Genomic DNA, 18,343 nt, shown 5'->3' on the forward strand with positions numbered 1-18,343 from the left:
CTAACCCTTAGGGCTTTTGGCCCATGTGGGCCTATACCATTGTGGGCTTTTTGGCCCTAACCCACGCGGGCTAGGGCTAAATGGGCCGGGCCGGGCTACTAGCACACATAGTCACAAGAAGAAAAATAGAACAGATGAACGGATTTTAAAATAAAATATTATTGTCTTCTATATAGATGACTAAATTGGGAGGTAAAAAATGATAACATCAAGAAAATTTTCACCACAATATTATTATGATCAATTTTAAAAGAACATGTATGGTAAATAAACTAGGTCATAAAAGTCTGTAATATGTTTTTTTAATGACTTGTATAATAAATGAATTAGGTTAAATTAGGCTAAAAATTGAGCTAGATAACTTCGGCAAAGGCTTCAGGACTGAATAAAAATATCTTAAAATATATGCGAAATCATGATTTTCTGAAAATATTAAAGGACACTAGGACCTTTTAAAATTCTAATTGGGCAGCCACCATTATTTGTAGTATTCTAATTAGATAACTTATTTGATCGATAAGACACTATCATAGTGGCCAAATATGTATTTTCGTAACATATATTGCGTAAATATATATTAACAATATAGATTTTAAAATAATTTAATATTATAATATTATTTGATTGAATAATAGATTGAAATTAAATTTACTTTATTATATTTAGTAACCAGCCATTTATTTACTAGTACTTTTCACTTTTGAGTCATATTTTGTATTTTATTTTATTTTTCAAAATTTATACTATCTACTTTTAAAGAGATATATGTGTTTACTTGTCTGTTTGTCAATTTGAAGGTAATATGTGACTAATGTTGTTATGGGGGTTAACTTGAATTAATTATAAACAAAATATAATTCTCAAATACTTTGAGATGCTCCCTGTTGCATTTTCTAATGCATGCCTCCTAAGTTGTAGGTTAATTCAGCATTAGTAAATACTGTTATTTACTTGCTAAGGTTTATAATGAAATTTAAACGCAAACTAACCTTTAATTAAATTAATAATATCCAAATAACAACTTTTAGTTTATGGAAATCTGTTGAGTAATAACAAGAAATATTAAAATATTCTTTTGATATATTGATATATTTTATCTTTTCAGGTCAGCATCTCAACAGTTAAGTGCCAATGAAGCTTACCTAAGAGATGAGCATATAAATGCAAAACAACATTCCAAGAAGGCAAAAGAAAAATTACAGATGGCTCATCAGCTTAGCTGTAAGGCAACGACAATAATTTTAAATATTATAACCTGTTAGCTACTGTGGCAAAGGAAGGTGTTACGATAGGGGTTTAGTGAGCTGTTGTGGGAAATAAGTGTGTAAGAGAAAGAAGAGTGATTCATGTGAAAATGAAAATAAATGTGTAATGATAATTTTAAATCTCAACACAAAAGTGGTTGAGATTCACTAAAAAGAAGAGAGAAAGAAGATAATGGATCGTATTCTCATATTGTAGGAGATAATATTATCTCGTACAGTGACATAAAAATATGTAAGGCCATGTGAAGAGAATAGGAAAAAAATAAAAATATTCATCCCACATATTTTTATGTATGTGTAAGAAATAAAATTATCTCATGATAAACATTAATTTCAACTTCATTTATAAAAACGACGTTGTAATGCTTGGAATAACTAATTTAATGATTCTTATTGGCAATCGGCATTATCACAAGATTTAAAATTACCGTTAGTGTAGTTAAATATAAGTAGGTATTTTTGTCATAAAACTAAACATTATAATAATGTGATTTAAAAAAAGAGGAAAAAATTTGTCTTTTAAAATGACACAACTTGTGTCATTTCACACTCACAAAGAGGTGGGATCCACATCTTTTTTTTTGTCCTCTCTCCTCTATGATCTATCTCTTTCTCTCACTTAAAATGACATAATCTTACATCTCTTAGAATGATACATACTTTTTCCCTTAAAATAAAACTAGGCTAAAGCATTTTATGACTCTGCTTCTCCCGCGCCTCATTGTCGAAAGACGATTTGAAGTAGTTTTTGAAGTAAGAGTCTGTGATTGGGCACAAAGCTAAAGCCAAAAGAGCGACCGCACCGGAAAGATAAAGGCATTTGTTGGAGGACTTCACTGAGGTAAAAGCATTTGATAATGACATTCATTCTCTAACGAATTGGCTTCCCTTCCTAAACTGAAAATACTGTTTTGCTATCTCCTTACTTACTCCGCTTCCCGCGAAATTCTCACCCTCACCGTTCTTCTCCGATCGAACCTTTTTTTCTTAATTCAAATTTCTCTCTCTTTAATCTACAATCTTTTCTTTATCTTTCTTTCTCCAAACCATCCCACCAACCAATGTCCAGTAACCCTTGTATAGTCCAAGAAAACAAAAGATTCGTTGTTGAAGGCTTCCCAACCTAAGTTTTGACTTTGCTTTGATCTTTGTTTTAGGTTGTTTTGCCATTTTACAATTCTCAAGTCCTATCAAAATATTACAGAACCCATATTGGATTATGGATATCTCTGAACTCAATTCTACAATGGTTACTCATTTCCAAAAGTTAACGGGCGTTTGGTACTGGAGAAATTTTTTTTGTCTGGGAATCTCGATTTTCAAAAATATGATTTTTACATTCAGTTTACAATAATATCCGAAAATTTAAAATTTAGAAAAATTCAGTTTCCCGGTAATCCTACAAAATGCCGCGTACCAAACGGCCCCCTTAAAGGTATTATAAATTTTATATACAAAAAAAAAGGTATTATAAATTTAATTGAACTTTTTGTTTGTTAAATATTTCTATTTCAGCATTCACAATGGCTATTGAATTTACATCTTAAGGAAAGAGCTAAACGGAGTTTTGGTGTTTTTAATTAAAAGGTTTGTGATGATCGTGTTCTCGAATGCATTAATGTACTGTTGAAATCACATTCGATTAAACAAGAGTCACCCAAAGAAAGATATTTACATGATCCAAGCCTTGGAGATGATGAGGTAAGATAATGTTGAATACTTTTATTTTGAAATGATGAGTAAATTTTTATAAATATAAATTAATTTTATATAAGTATAATTTTTGTCAAAAAATTATCTAAAGCTTACATTTTATTCTGACATTTTAAAACTTACATTTTACTGAATTTTCTTGAAATAAATAATATAATTATTATAATTATAATTATTCTGATAAATAAGTCAATAACCAAACCCTTTAAAATTTTGGCGGGAGACATGTAGTCCTCTATATAAATATGTGATCAGTAAATAATACTTTCTTTTTGTAAGAAAAATAATAAGGCTTTTAATTATACTTATTAGAATTAAAAATTGAGCTAGATAATTTGGCAATGGCTTCAGGACTGAATAAAAATATCTTATAATTACAAATATATACAAAATCATGATTTTCTGAAAATGCTAAGATCTTTTAAAATTTAAATTGGGCGCAACACCCTTATTTGGTGTATTTAAAACTTATTTGATCGATATATTTAAAAATATTTAATATTATAATAATGTTTGATTGGATAATTGATTGAAATTAAATTTACTTTATTAGATTTAGTAACCAGCGATTTATTTACTAGTACTTTTCACTTTTGAGTCATTTATTACTTCATTTTTTGATTGGATAATAGATTGAAATTAAATTTACTTTATTATATTAATAACCGGTCATTTATTTATCAGTACTTTTGTACTTTATTTTATTTTTTAAAATGTATACTATCTACCTATTTTTTTGAGATAAATGTGTTTACTTGTCTGTTTGTCAATTTGAAGGTAATATTTGACTAATGTTGTGATAGGGATTAACTTGAATTAATTATAAAAAAAATGTAATTTTCAAATACTTTGAGATGCTCCCCCCAATTATGTTGCATTTTTTGATACGTGCCTCCTGTAAGAACTCGCACCGTTAATTAAGGAAATTAAGTAATTAATTATGTTAAATTAGGAAATAATTCCATAATTGACCCTAATAATTATTAAGAGGCTTTAATAAATATAGTAAGTGATTAAGAATGCTGAAAGTCATTTTTCGGAAGAAAAGTGCAGATACCGGTTCTGCTAGTCGATATAAATGCATACCGAAAAAGTATCCCGAAAAATTATAATAAGTGCATGATAATTACTAGAATAATATATAGGACTTATAAAACGTGTTTCAAGTCCAAATAATGAGAACTGGTGCCAGAAACTGATACTGGCTATGAAAAGCGCGTACCGGAAAGGTGCTCAGAAAAATATAATAAAAATATGACAATTCTTGTAAAATTGAGTAGGTTAAGAATCCTGAGTTTGGGATTAAAATACTAAGCGTAGCAATTAAAGTTAATACTGTGTGTTTAAAACGTAAGTGGCTATAAATAGCCTTGGCACATGATCCTAGGTCATTTTGATGAGCCTCCAGCGTGAGTTTTTCTGAGTTGTGAGACCAGCCACCTTGTCACTGTATTTCTTCTCCATTTTCTCACCAAAGACACCACCTTTGATCATGGTTTCTTCTCTTGATCAACATATCTTGGTGTGAGCCACCTTGTGAGAGTGAGAGGACCTTGCTTCTGAGTTCTTGTTTCTGCATTTTGAGTTTTGAAGTGCTAAGTTCCTGGTTTGGTGTTGTGGTGTCACATTCTTGGTTGTTGAAGCTCCAAGTGCCAACCTTTGTGAAGAAAGATCAAGTCTTGAACACCATTTTCGTGTACCCTTTGTGTCAACACCTTGAGGCTGGCTTGTGAGCTCCAAGAGCACCATTGTTGGGCTGTTTCAAGCTTTGGTAAGCCTTACAACCTTTGATCATGAGTTTAATGGGTTAAAGTTGATGTCTTGGCATGTTTAATGAGTTAAGCAAGTAACCATCAATTGTATGAACCTTAATGTGCCTAAAAATGCATGTTTTAACGTGTTTAAGTGTTAAAAATGGAACCTTGGAAGGATATCTTCACGAAATGCAGTTTCTGCATTCTGTCGTGAAATATCCGGATATTGGAATCTGGATATCCGGATATTGGATATTTGGATATCCGGATATTGGATATCCGGATATTGGAATCTGGATATCCGGATATTGTATAACCGGATATGGTCAATGAGATATCCAGATATTGCATATCCGAATATGTACCCGAGGAATATCCGGATATTCTGGGATTTTGTAGAACAGTAGTTGTGATGTGAGGAAAGTAGGCTATTGGGGGTTTGGGGACCCTAGATTGATGAAGTTGAACTTCTGTAATTAATGAACTAAGTCATAATCATGTGATTAAGGGCTTGTGGCTTTGTTGGAAGCCTTAAGACGTAAATCATTAAAGGAGAACGTAGTCTTTATGTTAATGCTTTTGAGTTATGTATGTTGATACACTTGCTGGTCCTAAATCAGATTGTGATCTGCTGTGTGTTGGACTTGAGCGGTGAGGACTCTTGGCATTGGATAGTGAGCTTGCAAGGTAAGCTTTCGTGTCCTCGGTTTAGCCATGTTGTGGTTCCACCATGTCCCATAGGGGTATGGTTATATGCATGATGTTGTTTTCATGTATTATTTTGATAAATGCTATTGAGCTGTTATATGTGAGTGCCTTTATGATATGCATGTTGTGTTCCACCTATACGGTAAGCCTGAGTATGTGGCGCATACAAGATGGTGAGGCTGTGGATAAGGTGGCGTTGTTCCTTGTACTTATTGTGGGGTTGTAGACGTACGTCTTGCATTTCTCTGGCCAGTAGAATAGTATCAACACACATGGCATGAATATCTGTTGCACTGCATAGTTTTGAGAACTTATATTGAATTACTGCTTTTGAACTTATATTGCACATGTAAGTGAGCTTGGGGTGGAAGATCCTTGAGGACCTCTAGTCTTACTGAGATTTTTGGTTTAGAGATCTCACCCCACGTTTGGGGAATGCTTATTTCAGGGTCAGGTAATGTTGAGACCTCAGGCGGCAGGAGGCCGGAGCTGAGTTAGATATTGATGATATTATATGCTGACTTTTTGGATGCTGGATATGCTTGCTGCTTATATGCTTTTAGCTTCATTTATAATTTTGGATTATCTTGTTGAGACGCTGTTGATTTGGTGAGCATGGGGATTGTCCATGCCACGTAGACTTGTTATGTCTTGTTTTAATTAGAGTTGTATTAATGTATCAGGATATTGTCCGGATTACGTGATGTAATGCCGTGACTTAGATACTCACTTTATTTATATATTGAGGTATTTCAGTAGATGCCTTATTGCAATTTACATTCAGGCGATATTTTATGAAATTGATTAAGTAATCCAGTTGGTATTTGATAATGACGTCATAATTGAAAAAGAAAAAGAATATTCCGCATTTTTAATTAAGCGTAGCTTAATACGATGTAATGATAACACTACCGGATATATACGGGGTGTGACACCTCCTAATTGGTAGTTGAGTTAAGCATTAGTTAATATTGTTATTCACTTGCTAAGGTTAATAATGAATTTTAGACTAAAACTAACCTGTAATTAAATTAATAATGTCAAAATAACAACTTTTAAAATTTTAAAATATACTTTTGATATCTTGATATAATTTATTTTTTCAGGTCAGCCTCTCAACAGTTTAAGTATGCAAATGAAGCTTACCTAAGAGGTGAGCATTTAAATGCAAAACAACATTCCATGAAGGGAAGAGAAAAATTAGAGATGACTCATGAGCAAAACTGTAAGGCAGCTACAACAATTTTAAATATTAAAAATCGTACAAATGGCATATGGAGATTGGATTTGCATGGTCTCCATGCAAAAGAAGCTATACAGGCATTGCGTGAGCGTTTGGAGAAAATTAAAAATTAGGGCTTCTCAAGAACACATTTTCCTTCGAATAAAAATAATAAGGAAAATGAGTTTGTTGATTCAATCCATACAAAACAAGTTGGGCATGGGCCAACCATAGAAGTCATAACAGGTATATTATTATTATTATTATTTTAAAAAAAAAGAAAAAAAACATAGGTTCTTTATGTAAACAAAATGTAGTTTGAATTGATACAATGATAAAAAATTTATTTCTAGATGAATATCTTTTCAGGATTTCCTTACCTATAATTTTTGTTCTGCTGTAATTTTCCCATGATTTTTCAATTGTCTTCTTTAGTCAGGTATTGGCAAACACTATATCGAGGCAAACCTGTTCTTCCATTAGCTGTGAGGAGTTTCCTTACCGAAAATAGGTGAAATACAATCTGTTGTAAAAAATATATATCTTAGTCTCAGCAATATAGTTAATTAATAGTGTTTCTTATTACTTTATTTCTTCATTGTTGACATTTATCTTTAGACATCGTTTCTTTTGAGGATATAAGACCAGGAGCAATCAAATTGTGGCCCAACTTTCATTGAGAATAAATGATATCATTTTTGTCTTTAAAGAAGAATGTATATATATATTTTGTAGCTCGTTGCAAGCTTAAAAGGCATTTTAGAACATATGCTTGCTGTCACTATCCTGGAAATTCCGCAAGTTCATGCTTATATCCCTCCTATGCTCCCCACAATGAGAGGTATATTCCTGCTCAATTCAAATCCTGATAGTCATGTATGCAACATAACAATTGAACCATGCTCTAGTATTGCAACCTGAAATGTACATGAACACTTGACCCAATGAAAAACACTTTTCTTCCGCCCCTAGTAAGTAAACTGAAGGTCATATCAAGTAATGCTTGTTTTAGACTAATCCCTAAAAAGATAAATCATCATACTACCTGCAAACAGAAACAATAAAGGGCCGAGAATTTCATGATAATAGTTTAAGAAAACAGAATAAAACTGGACATACCATTCACTTCAAATAATTGCAGGATCGACAAGAACTCCATGAACAGAACCTTCCTAGTTCCTACCACATTCATCTTTCACCCTAGCATCAGCCTTGGCAATTTCCGTTTATTCCTTTTCCAATGCCTCATTAAGTCTTGTAGCAACCTCTTCAAGTCCCTCTTTATTTCGCTTCACAACAGGCCAGACCTCTTTGATAGTTCTCTCCAGAAGCACCCCACCAATCATACGAAAGCATCTTCTAGATTGATCATGTGGCTGAATGGTATAAAAACCAAACTCTGCTCGTTAACTCTCATTTGCAACTGCTTGTTCATCTATTGGTTCTTTGCGAAGGAAAAGATAGGGAAGTTTAAAATATTGGAAAGATATAGAATAAAATGCAATAACACCCGCATTCCTAATCTGATAAACAATACAAAAACAAATATAAAGATTTCAAAACATCACACATTTCACACATACTTCCTCATAAATTTCTATGTAAGAATCTCATACAAAAAGAATTCTTATTTTTTTTTCAGTATTCAATCAAAGTATATGCTGAAAATGAAAAAGGTCTATTACCATTTTTATAGATTCAGCCAGTGTATTTCAAATGTAAAGAAATTATCCATAAAGAACAGAACATTGAAAGGCAAATCTACCAACACATTGACTAATAAATATATGAAAGGAACACAATTTTAAGTAGCACACACTAAGAAAAAGCAGAACAGCTGAACAGATTTTAAAATAAAATATTATTGTCTTCTATATAGATGACAAAATTGGGAGGTAAAAATTGATAAAATCAACAAATTTTAACCACAATATTATCATCATCAATTTAAAAAAAAAAAAATGTAACATAAATAAACTACGTCACAAAAGTCTGTAATATGTTTTTCTAATGATTTGTATAATAAATGAATTAGGTTAAATTAGGCAAAAAATGAGCTAGATAGTTTTGTCAATGGCTTTAGGACTGAATAAAAATATCTTAAAATTACAAATATATACAAAGTCATGATATGACACTATCATATTGGACAAATATGTATTTTCATAACATCTATTGCGTAATTAGATATTAACAATAGAGATTTTAAAATAATTTAATTTTTTTTAATAATATAATAATTTAATAATATTTGATTGGATAATAGATTGAATCAAATTTACTTTTATTATATTCGGTAACCAGCCATTTATTTACTAGTACTTCTCACTTTTGAGTCATATTTTGTATTTTATTTTATTTTTTAAAATTTATACTATCTACTTTTAAAGAGATACATGTGTTTACTCATCTGTTTGTCAAATTGAAGGTAATATTTGACTAATGCTATCAATGGCGGAACTAGATGGTCACTTCTGTCCGCAGTTCCAAACATGAAGTTCTAATTTATTTATTTTTTTGAGTATAGTAGTAAAATGTGATGTTGGTTATATTAGGCTTTGTTATACAACGAGAGATGAAATGAAAATGAATGGAATACGATAGGATGGAATGAGATGTCATATGTTTTATTGTACATTTTATGATGTCATATAACAAATCAGTTTGATTAAAAAAAAGTGTTGGAATATTTTTTTATGTTAAGGTGAAGTTTTTTTTTCTTATTTATAATTTTTTGTTTTTTAATCCCTGCATGGGGAAATATATTGTAACAATCAAGTAGTGTTACTATCAATATTACTACCAATCAATTTTACCGTTGGATCGATTATGTTGATCTAACGGTTATATTTATTTTCATCTTTGTATAGTTATGACCCCCCATATTTAAAGTGAAAGCATTAAATATGGAAAATCATAATCATACAAAGGTGAAAATAAATATAAAGTATTAAATATGGGGAATTATAACCATACAAAGATGGAAATAAATATTACCGTTGGAATTGCATAACCGGTCTAACGGTGAAATTGATTGATAGTAACACTACTTGGTTGTTACAATATCTTATCCCTTAATGCATTTAAAATTTTCTTTAAAATTTTTTTTCTCCAAACCAACGTCATTAAGTGTGCCGACATAAACAACATTTTTTGGGTCCGCCACTAAATGCTGTGATGGGGGTTAACTTGAATTAATTATAAACAAAATGTAATTCTCAAATACTTTGAGATGCTCCCCCAATTATGTTGAATTTTCTGATGCATGCCTCCTAATTTGTAGGTTAATTCAACATTAGTTAGTAGTGTTATTTACTTGCTAAGATTTATAATGAAATTAAACTCAAACTAACCTTTAATAAATTTATAATGTCAAAACAACCACTTTTAGTTTATTGAAATCTACTGAGTAATAATGTTAAACTATTTAGTAATGCCAATCAAGATTACATAAGAGGTGAGCAATAGCAAAAAAAAATAAAAAATTACAGCTGGCTCATGAGCTTAACTGATGTGGCAAGGGAAGGTGTAATATGATAGGGGTTTAATGAGCGGACATGGAAAATAAGTGTGTAAGAGGTCGTTTCTTTCTTCATTCAATTCTTTCTCTCTCTCTCTAATCTGTAAGCTTTTCTTTATCTTTCTTTCAACAAACCGTCCCGCCAAGCACAAGTAACCCTTGTAATAGTTCAAGAAAAGAAAAGATTAATTCTTGAAGACTTCCTGACTTTGGCTTTGATGAATCGGTTTAGGTTATGAGAGAAGATCGTGAAGCCAAATAGCATCCTGATTTTATTTCAAATCGTTCTCTCTCTCTTTAATCTGTAAGCTTTTCTTTATCTTTCTTTCACCATGCAAACAGTCCCGCCAACCACATGTAACCCTAGTATAGTTCAAGAAAAGAAAAGATTAATTCTTGAAGACTTCCCAAACTTTGTTTTGACTTTGGCATTGATGAATCGGTTTAGGTTATGAGAGAAGATCGTGAAGCCAATAAGCATCCTGATTTTGAATACGTGAACAAGGTTTTTTTGACATTTTATTTCAAATCTTTCTCTCTCTCTTTAATCTGTAGTCTTTTCTTTATCTTTCTTTCACCAAACTGTCCCGCCAATCACCAGTAACCCTTGTATAGTTCAAGAAAACAGAAGATTCATTCTTGAAGACTTCCCAAACTTTGTTTTGACTTTGGCTTTGATGAATTGGTTTAGGTTATGAGAGAAGATCGTGAAGCCAATTAGCAATCCTGATTTTTAATACGTGAACAAGGTTTTTTGACATTTTACAATTCTAAGTCCTATCAAAATATAAGCCACACTGGATCATGGATATCTCTGAAGTCAGTTCTACATTGGTTACTCATTTCCAAAACTTAAAGGTATTATAAATTTAATTGAACTTTTTGTATGTTAAATATTTCTATTTGAGCGTTCATAATCTCTATTGAATTCACAAATTAAGGAAAGAGCTAAACCGATATTTAATACTTTTATTTTGAAATGATGAGCAAACTTTTATGAATCAAATTTAATTTTAATTTTTGTCAAAAAAATTATGTAAAGCTTACATTTTATTCTGACATTTTAAAACTTACATTTTAGTAAATTTTCTTTACATAAATAACATAATTGTTATAATTTTAATTATTTTGATAAATAAGTCAATGACCAAACCCTTTAAAATTTTGGCGGGACATCTCTATCTAAGTATGTGATAAGTAAATAATACCTTTCTTTGTAAGAAAAAAAATAAGGATTTTAATTATACTTACTTGAACATACATTTGAAAAGAACATGTAAGGTAAATACTGTAATTTGTTTTTCTGATGACTTGTGTAATAAATGAATCAGGTTAAATTAGGCTAAATATGCTTACCAAAAAAAAAAAAAAATTAGGCTAAATATTGAGCTAGTGGGGATACCGGAGGGAGCCAACTCAAAGAGTCGAAGCTCGTGGGGATACCGGAGGGAGCCAACTCGTCTCAAAGAGATAATTAGGGTTGGGTAACTCCAAAAAAAAAAGAAAATTCCAAAAACCTCAAGGTTTTCAAGATCAATTGCAAAAAATTCCAAACGAAATTTTATCATGAACTTTAGGTTCTATATGCAAATTTAGAATTATTTTTAGAATTAAAAAATTGGGTATTATAATCATATATGCATAGCTTTGATACCAAATAAAGAAGATGATTTTCAACACATTAGATATGTGAAAAGGTGGTGTTTAGTAATTTTGAATGTTTGTTAAAAATTATATTAATGTTTGGGGCAGGATATACTTCCCACCAAAAAATTTTACCACCTTTACAACCAACGTAATCATCATTGATTTCCTTCAATCTAACGGTTATAATTTATTGTGAATTAATAAATACGACCTAATATTTTCTGATAAATTATAACTATTAGATTGACAAAAGTCAATGGTGATTAAGTTAGTTGTAAATGTTGTAAACTTTTTGGTAGTAAGTATATCCTTCCCCGTTATGTTTTACTGATTGAGAAAATTATATTTGGTTTTACTTTTTTATTAATTTCATTGTATTTCTTTGTTATTTTTTTATGGGAAAAATTATACTTACACCCTATTTTTGTCTACAACCTTTTACAACCATATCTTAACTGTCGATTTCCGTCAATCAATGATTATTATTTTCGCAAATCAAACTTATTAATTAATTTTTAATTTGCAATGAATGATAACCGTTGATTGACAGAAATAACGGTTAAGATATGGTTGTAAAATGTTGTAAAAAAAATAGGTTGTAAGTATAACATTTCCCTTTTGTGTTGACTCTTGTAATTTTGAATGTTTGTTAAAAATTAATATGATTTTTTAAAATCTTATAAATCCATATTGTCCTTTCAAATCTTATGAATTCTATTAAAATCCTTTAAAATCCAATCCTGTGAAATCTTGATTGTAAAAAAAGTCTTTTAAAAAGTCTATAAAGTCTCTCCAATTCTAAAATGTCATTTAAAATCCGTGGGATTTTTTTATCTCAATACTCACCCCTTAAACTCAATCTCAGCTGTAGTCAAATTAATAATGTCAAAATAATCACTTTTAATTTTTTTGAAATCTATTGAGTAATAACAAGAAATGTTACAACATTCTTTTGATATCTTGATTTATTTTATCTTTTCAGGTCAGCCTCTCAACAGTTTAAGTCTGCTAACGAAGCTTACCTAAGAGGTGAGCATTTAAATGCAAAACAACATTCCATGAAGGCAAGAGAAAAATTAAAGATGGCTCGTGAGCTTGACTGTAAGGCAGCTACAGAAATTTTAAATTTTAAAAATCGTACAAATGGCTTATGGAGATTGGATTTGCATGGTCTCCATGCAAAAGAAGCTGTACAAGCATTGCGTGAGCGTTTGGAGAAAATCGAAAGTAAGGGCTTGTCAAGAACACATTTTCCTTCAAATAAAAATAATAAGGAAAATGAGTTTGTTGATTCAATCCATGCAAAACAAGTTGGGCATGGGCCAACCGTTGAAGTCATAACAGGTATATTATTATTATTTTTAAAATATAAAAAACTTAGGTTCTTTCTCTAAACAAAATGTAGTTTGATTTAATACAATGATAAAAAATTTGTTTCTAAATGGATATATTTTCAGGGTTTCCTTGCATAATTTTTTTTTCCTACTGTTTTCCTTTGATTTTTCAATTGTCTTCTTTATTCAGGTGTTGGCAAACACAGTCGAGGCAAACCTGTTCTTCCATTAGCTGTGAGGAGTTTCCTTACCGAAAACAGGTGAAATACAATTTGTTTATTACTTTATTTATTCTTTGTTGACATTTATTTTCAGATATCGTTTTGAGGATATAAGACCAGGAGCAATCAAAGTGTGGCCCAACTTCCTTTGAGAATAAATGATACCATTTCTGTCTTTAAAGGAGAATGTATATTTTTTTTTTTAAAAAGGGGAGACTGTTTAAATCTTGCTTTGTTTTACATAATTATTTTTATTAAAAAATAGAAAAAATTATAAACAAAAAAAAGAACAAAAATTAATAAATGCTACAAGACAAACAAGGCCACCGCTCAAAGTCTCTACAAGAAGCAAAGTCATCTGCCCATACAAGGCACCGCCCAAGATACAAAAAAAAGAGGTTTACTCTCTGCAGTAAGGAGGGTCGCACTGTTGAATCAAAAAGCGTGTATGATTTGATCAAGGAGGAGACACAGGAAACCCTCGTGTGAAGACCCTCGTGTGAGTAGAAGATCTCCAAGGATCGCTCTATAAATACCAAGAGGACAGAACTCAAAGAGGAGGATAGTGAGCAAGTTCTAAAGGAAAGCTGTGAAAAATTCTATGAGTTAGAAAACAAAAGAAGAGAATAGAGAAGAATAGAGAGAGGGAGTTGCGAAAAGGAACTTGATCTGGATAAAATATAGGCCCAATCAGGGCCCATCGACACATAAGGAAGCCCAAACCCATTAAGGTCCCAAAGCAAAGCGCAAAGGACAAGTACAACGCGCAAGACGCGATGCCCTCATCGCGACAGACAAGACGCGATACCCACATCGCGTATGAAACCCCCTTTAGGAAGTAAACTTAAGGCCCAAGGCAACCCCACCGCGCCTTGATTCCAATAAACAACGGACAGCTCCAGCTCGCCACGACTCTACCACTAGACACTATAGCAGATAAGGCTACTCAGGTCCCCTGACTGACCTGCAGCCCAAGCCTGGCCACTCATAAGCCAAGCCGCCTTAACTAAGGCAGCATCGTAACTACTATATAAGAAAACGATATACCACCAAGGTACGATCATCTTTTACATTAACAACATAAAACTCTTGCCTCTGATATTGACTTAAGCATCGGAGTGTCTTTGCAGGCCCCCCCATTTGGTGTTAACGTGCCAACGTGAAGGAAAAAGGCAAAGCGCGATCCACTACGTAACTCCAAGCCCAGATCGAAGAACTACACTCACAACTAAACCGTGTGTGATTAGGCTCAGTACATATTGGCCAGTCCATAGTGTATTTGGTCTGATCATTGGCGTCGTCTGTGGGAAGCTATCTGTTAGAACCCATCTTTCTCTAAAAACATGGTTGACACTCGAAGCAAATCCCTAAATGGCTCCAAAGGAAAGCGGAAGGAGATCCCTGCTTCCCAAGCAATATCAGCTTCATCGGTGGCACCAATTCCCATCCATCTGGATGACCCACCGACACCCCAACATCTTTTGGACCTTATCACACAACAAAACAAGAAAATCGCCCAGCAGAATTGAGATTTAGCTCGATTGAAGAAAGCTCAAAAGAATAAAGAACAAAACCAAGAAAAGGGAAAAGAAAAAGATAAAGACCCTGAGAAGGAAAAAAATCCCGAAAATTCTGATGAAAGTGAACAACCTCATGAACACTCGACTGGTAACCCTGGACCTTCGGGTCACAAAATCAAGAAAGGTGAAGAAATAAAAGATACTCACGAGAATGAGAATTCTCATGGAAATTCAAGGTCATTCTCTCGAATTGTTCACCCATTCGTTCCCTGCATAATGAACATCCCAATTCCTCGGGATGTCAAGATTACAACAGAAAAATATAACGGCAAAGGGGACCCCCAAGAACATCTGGAACAATTCCAGACAAACATGATGGCACAAGACGTGGCAGATCCAATAGCATGTCGACTGTTTCCAACAACCATGAAGGAGACAACACTTAGATGGTACTCAGCGTTACCATCTAATTCGGTACAAAGTTGGGAGGACTTGACCAACCAATTCCTCGTACGATTTGCAACCAGCAAGGCCCAATACAAATCTACACACGCGCTAAAAACTGTACGTCAAGGATCAAATGAAACTTTGCACGATTATCTGAACAGATTCTTTAATGAAGCACTCTTGGTCAGAGACCTGGATCCACAAGCCTCACTACATATCATCACAGAAGGATTACTTGATGACCCTTTCTCTATGTTGCTAGCCAAACAGCGACCACGCACCATAGAAGAACTTAGCGCACGATCAGAAAAATTCATCAACCTTGAAGATTATAAGCGTTCATGAGAAATTTCTAACACCAGGGCCGACACAGATAACTTTGAAAAAGATGTCCAGAAGAATTTTCAACGAAAATTCTGTGAAAAGATAAAATGGGGAAGATACGACAATTACACCCCTTCAAATACGTCCCAAAGACGGATTTTGAAAGAAGTATTCCAAACAGGGTATGTACGGGTTAACAAGCATCCCCCAATGCCAAAAGGAGTTCAGCGCGATGAGACCAAGTTTTGTGAGTTTCACAACGACAAAGGACATACAACTGAAAAATGTTTCGCGCTCAAAAATACTATTGAGGCACTCATAAGAGAGGGAAAACTCCAGGAATTCGTCTCCAGCTACAGGGAATACAAGACGCAAAGAAGACGCGATAGAAGCCCAGATCGCGACCCGAACCCTAATGAACAAAGGGCACATCCCAGGAGAAACTATAACCCAGCTCGTAACAAAGATCGAAGAAATGACAGAGAGGCTTCAACTGACAGACGTCAAGGGACTCCACCGCGAAACAGACAGCAAATCGCGCAACAACAACGCGATGGACTACCAAATAACGCGGCAGGAGTTTTAGCCACTATCGCCGGAGGATCAGCGGGAGGAGGTGCGACTAAATCTCAACGCAAAAAACATTTAAAATCAGTAATGACAGTGCACGATCATGCTCGCCCTTCCACTTCTCGCGATCAAAGACAGGCCATAAGTTTTGACGATGATGACTATGGCGACATCCTCCCAGACCATGATGACCCACTGGTAATCTCAGCTTGCATGGCTAATCTCCAGGTAAAACGTATTATGATTGATAATGGTAGTTCAGCTGATATTATTTTCTGGGATGCTTTTCGTGCAATGCACATCCCAGAGGAACATCTACTTCATGGATGTTCGGACTTAATTGGCTTCGCTGGGAAATGCGTACAACCCAAAGGCACCATTGAGATGTGGGTAACCTTTGGAATCATGCCTCTGGCTCGAACTATCAAAGTACGATTTTATGTGGTTGAGTACGCGTCTGCATATAACATCATTCTAGGAAGACCAACCATTGTCGCGCTAAAGGCAATCATCACTATGCCCCACCTTCTAATGAAATTTCGTGACAAATCTAGCCCGGTAGTTGCTATTAGGGGCGACCAAAAAACAGTGCGTAGCTGTTATAATACCAGCTTACGAGCTAAAATTCCAATACAGCCAGATGACAAAGTTAAGCGTCAGTCAATATGACTGGTCTTGATATGTGCGAAGATCTGCGCGATACACGTCCTCAACCAGATGGGGAATGTAAGAACCCGCACCGTTAATTAAGGTATTTAATTAATTAATTATGCAAAATTAAGAAATGATTCCATAATTGACCCTAATAATTATTATGAGGCTTTAATAATTATAGTATGTGAGTAATAATGCTGAAAGTCGCTTTTCGGAAGAAAAGTGTAGATACCGGTTCTGCTAGTCGGTATAAATGCGTACCGAAAAAGTATCCCAGAAAATTATAATAAGTGCATGTTAATTACTAGAATAATATGTAGAACTTGTAAAACGAGTTTCAAGTCCAGATAATGAGAACTGGTGCTAGAAACCGGTACTGGCTTGGAAAAGCGCGTACCGGAAAGGTGCTCAGAAAATTACGAAAAAAATATGATAATTCTTAGAAAAATGTCTAGTTTCAGAATCCAAAATTTGGGATTAAAATGCTAAGCGTAGTAATTAAAGTTAATACTGTGTGTTTAATTGTTAAACCACTATTTAAGCCTTAGTGGGCACTAAACCCTAGAAAACAGTTTCTCTACGTGAGTGTGTGAGGGTGGCTGATCAGCTTGGCTGCTCCTTGGGGTTTCTTCTCCATTTTGGGTCCAAGACACTTCCTTTCTTGATTTTCTTCACCTCCAAACACTTAAGCCTTGTGTGAGTGGCCTTGTGAGTGTGTAGAGAGCTGGTGTTCTGAATTGGGAGGTTGTTGGGAGTCAGCTTTAAAGGCTGAGTGGGAGAGTTGAGTTGTGGGAACCTTGGAGTTGGCTTGTTAAGCTTCAAGGTGTGTTCTTTGTGGAGAAATGACCAACCTTCAACTTACATTTTCGTGTGCAGAGAGACACAGAACCTTGGAGTGACCTTTTGAGCTCCAAGAGCACCTCTTGTTGGCTGATTGAGCTTTGGTAAGCCTTGTCACCTTTGGTCTTTAGTCTTTGAACTTAAAAATGAAAGCTTGGTTAAGGCTTAAAGATGATAACTTGTTGTTGGGTAATGTTGAACACACCTAGAAATGCATGTTTAGGTGCTTTAAATCGTTAAAAACCCAACCTTGGAAGGATATCTTCCCGAAATGCATTTTCTACATTCTGTCGTGAAATATCCGGATATGTGCCCGATGAATATCCGGATATGTGATATCCGAATATGGGTTTTGAGTATCCGGATAATAGATATCCGGATATGGGATTCTGGATATCCGGATATGTCCAGTGAGATATCCGGATATTTCATATCCGGATATGGTCCCGAGGAATATCCAGATATTCTGGGATTTCGAAGAACAGTAGCTGTGCTGTGAGGACAGTAGGCTATTGGGGGTTTGGGGACCCTAGATTGATGAAGTTGAACTTCTGTTTTGATTAAACTAAAGTATTGGTCCATAACAGATTGTGAATCTGCTGTG

General features: G+C 33.7%; 2 protein-coding genes across 2 annotated transcripts; both read left to right on the forward strand.

Annotated features, from left to right (window-relative positions):
• Positions 1-15,180: 15,180 nt before the first annotated feature.
• Positions 15,181-15,696, forward strand: LOC133312814 (uncharacterized). The gene has a single exon (XM_061514080.1). It carries the CDS (start codon positions 15,181-15,183, stop codon positions 15,694-15,696), a length of 516 nt encoding a protein of 171 aa, XP_061370064.1.
• A 189-nt stretch (positions 15,697-15,885) lies between these two features.
• Positions 15,886-16,914, forward strand: LOC133312815 (uncharacterized). The gene has a single exon (XM_061514081.1). It carries the CDS (start codon positions 15,886-15,888, stop codon positions 16,912-16,914), a length of 1,029 nt encoding a protein of 342 aa, XP_061370065.1.
• The last annotated feature ends 1,429 nt before the right edge of the window (positions 16,915-18,343 follow it).

Source organism: Gastrolobium bilobum, unplaced genomic scaffold, assembly GCF_033153095.1.
Source record: "Gastrolobium bilobum isolate Gb01-03AN ecotype WA unplaced genomic scaffold, APGP_CSIRO_Gbil_v1 utg315488, whole genome shotgun sequence".
NCBI lineage: Eukaryota > Viridiplantae > Streptophyta > Magnoliopsida > Fabales > Fabaceae > Gastrolobium > Gastrolobium bilobum.